General features: G+C 43.4%; 1 protein-coding gene across 1 annotated transcript in view; it reads right to left on the bottom strand.

The window, feature by feature from the left end:
* Positions 1–2,099: 2,099 nt before the first annotated feature.
* The window catches only part of LOC307079029 (serine hydroxymethyltransferase, mitochondrial-like), a gene marked incomplete at both ends in the record, with an annotated part of 9,933 nt that continues 5,690 nt past the window's right edge, over positions 2,100–6,342 (bottom strand). Inside the window, 8 exons of the mRNA XM_079741087.1 lie at positions 2,100–2,227; positions 2,542–2,649; positions 3,251–3,406; positions 3,737–3,836; positions 4,134–4,296; positions 4,955–5,094; positions 5,659–5,781; positions 5,953–6,034. Coding sequence (XP_079597213.1) covers positions 2,100–2,227; positions 2,542–2,649; positions 3,251–3,406; positions 3,737–3,836; positions 4,134–4,296; positions 4,955–5,094; positions 5,659–5,781; positions 5,953–6,034 — 1,000 coding nt within the window. The remainder of the gene's footprint in view (positions 2,228–2,541; positions 2,650–3,250; positions 3,407–3,736; positions 3,837–4,133; positions 4,297–4,954; positions 5,095–5,658; positions 5,782–5,952; positions 6,035–6,342) is intronic.

The following is a 6,342-nucleotide window of genomic DNA, read 5'->3' as shown; positions in this document are numbered from 1 at the left end:
AATATCCCAGGACATCCCAACTCGGACTTTCACAGCTAATAATAAATCACTCTGCGATGAAACATTCTAAAGCGCGTTGATGATAACTGTTAGTTCTTGTAATTCCAAACCAAGACGTTGACTGGAACTATTTTTTGTTGCGGTGAAACAATGGTGAAATTAACATTTTTTAAATCAATAACTTCGTGTTGAAATGTTAATTGGTTGAATATAAAATTGTTTTATAAAAGCAATATAGTACTCGTGCGAGTGGGGTAGGTAAGGGATATTGTTACCTGCTGTTACCTACGGCCGAACACCACCCGTGGGAATATCCCTTACCTACCCCACTCGCAGCCTACTATATTGCTTAAATATATATATTTAATTATAAATAATAAATCATCTTAGTTTAAATGTACATTTTATCCTAAATGTTACATTTGATAATAATGTGATTAATACGTGCATTTTTTTAAAAATACAGAAATATTTTCTGTTGATTAACAACCAACGTGTTTATGAATTAAATCCAAAAATTGCATTAGCACCAGTCAGATGCCCGACTTTGCATATAACTGTGGTCAGCTTTTTATGTAAGAGTAGCATTCCTTTTTATGTTTAACAAAAGCGGTAATCGTGAAAGGTGGATGATAAAAAAAAACCTACCTCGAGAATAACTTCAGCGACTTCAACTTCAAGTTGACTATCAGGGCAGAAGTCCCTGACAAGCCCCTGCTCAGCACACCACCTCCGCACATTTCCTCGGAAAACCCCCGTGTAGTTCCAAACTGGGTGCATAACGCAGTGGCGATATCCCCACAGGACATTCCATTATTTCGGTGTTCTGAAATAAAACCTGCATATTCGTGCAATGCCATTTCGAGGTGCGTCTCAAGGATGTCTGGCTCCAAATTAAATACACCGCCAACTACTGATAGCTTGGCTCCAAATTAAATACACCGCCAACTACTGATAGCTTGGCTCCAAATTAAATACACCGCCAACTACTGATAGCTTCCGGGTCGAAACACAAAAATCTTCGCAAAATTGAGAAAGAAGATTTCCACGCAGTATTTTAATTCCCGATGTCCATGTTTAAGCACATCAAAGAAAATCAGATAACTGGTCGTTTTACCGTTTTCCGTTTTCTATTATCAAAACAAAATTCGGAAAATGGGTCATTTTCGGAATTTTGTTTTCCTATCTCTATATGGTAATCGGGAAACAGCTCGTTTCCCGATTTTGGTTTTCTCATTTCAAAACGAAAATCCATTGGCCGCAAAGTACACGGACCCACTTGCTATGTTTTGTTCAGGCAGGGACTGTGTGCCAAACCACCACATGGAGGTCTCTCAGGGGGCCAAACCACAGGCTGACATCAAGGGCCCTCCATATAAACGTGGACACTAGAGGACCCCTTAACTTAATCCCATCAGAGTCCCTGTTGGCTGGTGTCCAGGGACAGCTGTACTGAATGGAAAATCAATTAAAAAGGGGGTAAAAGGGGAAATAGGGGAGGTGCTGTTTGCTTTCGGGGTCCAGGTGTGTTGAAGTTAGGTTAGTTATTTATTGTGGTGGTAGTAATACTTTTTAATAGTCATTGTTAAGTAAGTAATCTGGAAAAAAAAAAGAATATGGGGAGGAGACGTTGTTGTGTTTGAAACGTGCAACTGTGATTCTGTTGTGAGACATGGCCAAACAAAGTTCTGATTGAACTAGGTTACAGATACGTTTATTTAGGATTTCTCAGTTCTGCAACTCTCTTGAATCCTATCAATATGGCAGAGTATAGTCAACAAAAAATCCCATGATGCATTCTACAAACCCTCTGTACCAAAGAGGTAAATGAGCAATTCGGCAAACAAGGCTTGCTATACACAGCAATTACACTCCTCAAAAATCCAAGGTAAACAAAGATATTTTAATAAAGCTTATTAATAATTATTATTATAATTTGGTCTATTCATATTCAAATTATTATTTTTGTAATTGATAACAACTACACTGGACTGTAAAAGCTCTGACTGTATAGTGGGGGACGGCTCATTGTTTAGCCGTGTAGATTTACTAGAGAAGGATCTGGAACACGGGTTCATGGGAGCCCAGCCTTGTCTTCTTCAGTGGTCAGTGAAGCCAGGCATGGGGAAGGGCCTGGCGAATGTCTCCACCCGCTGGCGGAGGTCCGAAATGCGTGAGACCGTTTCAGTGTCCTCCAGCAAGAAGGCTTTGAAGCTGGCCAGGTTGCCTAGGAGACCCAGAAGGGAGATTAGGCAAAGTTTATTTTTGTAGTTATTTATTTTTATATATTATTTCCCTGTCAAACTTCATTTCATGACATTCTAATGCTTGGCGATGTAATGCTAACATTTAAGCCACATTACATTTGACAACACATTTGACATCACAATCATTTGGAATATAAATCAAAAAAGACAAAAGTGAATAAATATAATATATATACATTTTAAAACAAATGAGGTTGATTTTTCAAAATTGTAATAGTGAGTTTTGTGTGTCCTAGTATTAAGGGCTTAAGAATGAATAAAAGTAATATTTTACCACTCTTCTTCTTTACATCCAGAGCGATTTGGATTCCCTCGTCCATAAACGCCACAACTTTCACAAAATCTGCCTCCTTAAATTGTCTTGAGGTCAACGCAGGTGTCCCTGTCAGGTGAAGGAGGGAGAGGGAGGGAGGGAGAGGGAGAAAGAGAGAGAGAGAGAGAGAGAGAGAGAGGAGAGAGAGAGAGAGAGAGAGAGAGAGAGAGAGAGAGAGAGAGAGAGAGAGAGTGAGTGAGTGAGTGAGTGAGTGTGTGTGTGTGTGTGTGTGTGTGTATGTGTGTGTGTGTGTGTGTGTGTGTGTGTGTGTGTGAGTGTATACATGTGTGCATGCGTTGTGTGAGTGATGGTGTCACGGCGTATAAAAATGTACTCTAGAAAGGGATGAACATGAAAGACCTCAGAGATTTTGACTGACAGGCAGACAGACCAAGGAAACAGGGGGATAAAAGGTAGTGTCACAAACACACACACACAAACCACACAACACACACACACACACACACGCACACACCCAGCGATGGAGAAACGATGACTGAAGGGGAGGTGAGGAAGATAGAAAGAATTACCACCAACATCAAGCAGACAGATGCACACACACACACACACACACACACACACACACACACACACACAGACCAACGCGATGGAACTCATCCGTGCATCAAACCGATGATGGATATCCTTGGTGGATCCTCAGGTGTGTTACCTAGGCGCAGGCCGCCGGGCGTCAGGGCACTCCGGTCCCCTGGGCAGGTGTTCTTGTTGGCCGTGATGGACACCAGCTCCAGAACCCTCTCGGCCCGGGCCCCGTCCATGCCCCGGGGTCGAAGGTCAACCAGGACCAGGTGGTTGTCGGTTCCCCCTGGGTTATGGGATGTCAATGTGTTGTGTGTTGTTTTTGTATTGTTTTAATACATCTTCTTTTTTTGGGATAATCTTTTTGTTATTATAATATCATTATTGATGCTTGCTATGAAAATGACATTTGTTGGCACGTTTTGATCATGCACAATTGGAGCATCTGTTAACAGTATTGTACCCTCCCCCCCCCCACACACATACACACACCCCCAACCCAGATCATAACACTTATTTAAACATTTTTAATTGTTTAAAAGATTCAAAGAAAAGAAAACTCCACTTGACTTCGAAGAAGGGAAAAGCAGGTATCTTTACTAGGACCTCAATGTACCTGAGACCAGGGTGAAGCCTCGTTTCAGCAGGGCATCTGCCATGGCTTTAGAGTTCAGCAACACCTGGGCGATGTACTCCTTGAACATGGGGCTGGTCGCCTGCAAAGAGAGCCGATTCATCTAATACACTTCTTACTATAACTTGATAACCGCAGGTCAGCTCCACTGACCATGGGCATACAAATAAATAAATGTTTTTCTTCTCGGTGGTCTATGGCAAGGGACCATCTCTTATTCAAACAGACTATATAAATGCACATTGAGATCTGTGTGTCAACACATACACATATTGTCATCAAAGCTTTAAAAGGCAAAGTTCAGAAGATTGACACACCATCCATTCTGAAAACATCCTATCTTCTACTTGGAGGGGGGGGATTAAAGATAAATCCAAACCTGTCTCAGGGCGACTGCAACCCCGGCAATAGCGTGGTTGTGAGGACCCCCTTGTAGGGAGGGGAAGACGGCGAAGTTGACCTTGTTCTCCAGGTCATAGGTCACCTCCCGGCCTTTCTTATCTACGGACCGCACCCCCTTCCTGTAGAAGATCAGCCCTGCCCTGGGATGTAGAGGTGAGATGGTACGGGTTAGAACCCAAGGTTTGGGGAAGGTTTCACAACCACTGCGGTTTTAAACTTGACTTTTACCCTAAGGTATCATTCTATTTTTTCTGGCTGGCCTCAAGTGGACAATAAAAACCCACAACAAACCTGTTACTTCATTACATACTTAGTGTAATGAAAATGTCTAATTCCAAGCTTTTGTCTCTGTAAGTAGTAAATAACTACAAAATACTAAATCGAAAAAAAGGAGAACTTCACAGCTAATGACCATCTCATACAAATTCCCATTTTAAATCAGGAGTCAGTGGCAGACAGGGTCAAAGAAGAGTTGAAAGGTGGCAGATCAGAGCCGCCCACCATGCCCAGGGGAGTGTCAACTCTCACGGGCTGGTGTGTCAACGCTCATTCCCTAAAGGAAAGCGCTGAAAGCTCATCATGTGTTCCCGTCAGGTCTACCTCGTCCTCGAGTGCTTGGATCTCAGTGGGGCTAACCTGGTTCAATAGAGGTTGTATATAACCAACATATGTGTCAACAGCTTTATGATAATAATAAAGTAAGTTTGACCACTATAGTTCTTTTTTCCATGTCCATCTTTGACTTAGCGTGGGTAGCGTCGCCATAGCTCAACGAATGGGATCTGTCTGATCCGTCACCTGGATCCACGCAGGGACTTGTGTGTAGTGGAGGTGACCAGGTCGGCGTGCTGGAATGGGGAGGGCACTGCCCCGGCCGCCACCAGCCCGCTGATGTGAGCCATGTCAGCCAGGAGGTAGGCGTTCAGCTCCCCGCAGAGCTGGAACACACACACCGCTCGTTTGGTGAGGGGCAATAAACAGGAAGACATTAGCCTCAAAGAGGAGAGACGCATTGTAGCGGATAATAGCGTCTTGCTCATTTCCGTCCACAGTCCACTTCACACAACTTTACCGGAGGATCAATGCGATGATGAACACATCCCTTCCTTTTTGTTTTATTTTCTAAATTGATGAATTCAGGACTTGATGGGTTTTTTACTGTATTGGGTTGAACTCATCTATACTTTATTGATTGGACTCAGCTGGTTATAACAACACTAACAGCACAGGCCCATGCATTTCAGAAAAGGATTAGAAGAGAATATGATCCATTTGTATCTGTATTTTTTATATAATATATATATTTTTATTTAAAATAAAAAATGAAGCAACTGCACACTAATAATAGAATTTCAATTAAATATAGTAGGTTAGTAGGTAGGATTTGTATCATTGTATTTCTATGTTGCTATATTTACTTCCAGTTGTAGTTCTATTGAGAAAAGAGAAGACATTTTTTAGAGAGGCTTAGAAAGTTGAGGATAGAAGAGAAAGCTGCTCACCTTCTTCATGCGGGGGTAGTCAATGAGCCGTGCGTAGGCACTGGTGCCGGCGATGATGAGCCTGGGTCTGAAGAGACGCGCCGTCTTCTCCAGCTGGTCGTAATCTATCGTCCCCGTTTCTGGCTGCGGCGGAGACAACATGGAGGGTGACCCAGAGCAGGACACCAGTATAATCCCCCACCACCAGTGAATTCAGACGCCGGTCATTAATGAACATCCTCTTGGGGAGGCTAAAAGGATGTCTCTCCGGGTTCGGCTGTGGTGACTGGGGATTCGGACGCAGGACACACTCACGTTCAGCTTGTAGGGCATGGACTCAAAGTAGATGGAGGTGGCTGAGATCCTCTTGGTGTCGGTCATGTAGCCATGGGTGAGGCTGCAGGGATGGAGAGGGGCAAAGAGCAACGGTACCAAACACATCATGCATCATGATAGAACAACAGCCGCTCAATGATAAGGACCAGAGTAGAGATATGAATGCTCAAATGAGAGAAATTGTGTGTGTGTGTGTGTGTGTGTGTGTGTGTGTGTGTGTGCGTGTGTGTGTGTGTGTTTGTGTGTGTGTGTGTGCCTGTCAGTGCGTGTGCATGTGCATGGGCCCCTGTGTTTGTCTGTGTGCGTGTGCATGTGCTTGTGCTCCTTTGTGTATGTGTGTGTGTGTGTGTGTGTGTGTGTGTGTGTGTG

The sequence above is a fragment of the Pollachius pollachius genome, assembly GCF_949987615.1.
Source record: "Pollachius pollachius genome assembly, chromosome: 8".
Taxonomy (NCBI): Eukaryota; Metazoa; Chordata; class Actinopteri; order Gadiformes; family Gadidae; genus Pollachius; species Pollachius pollachius.
This window is presented reverse-complemented; position numbering and strand designations above follow the sequence as displayed.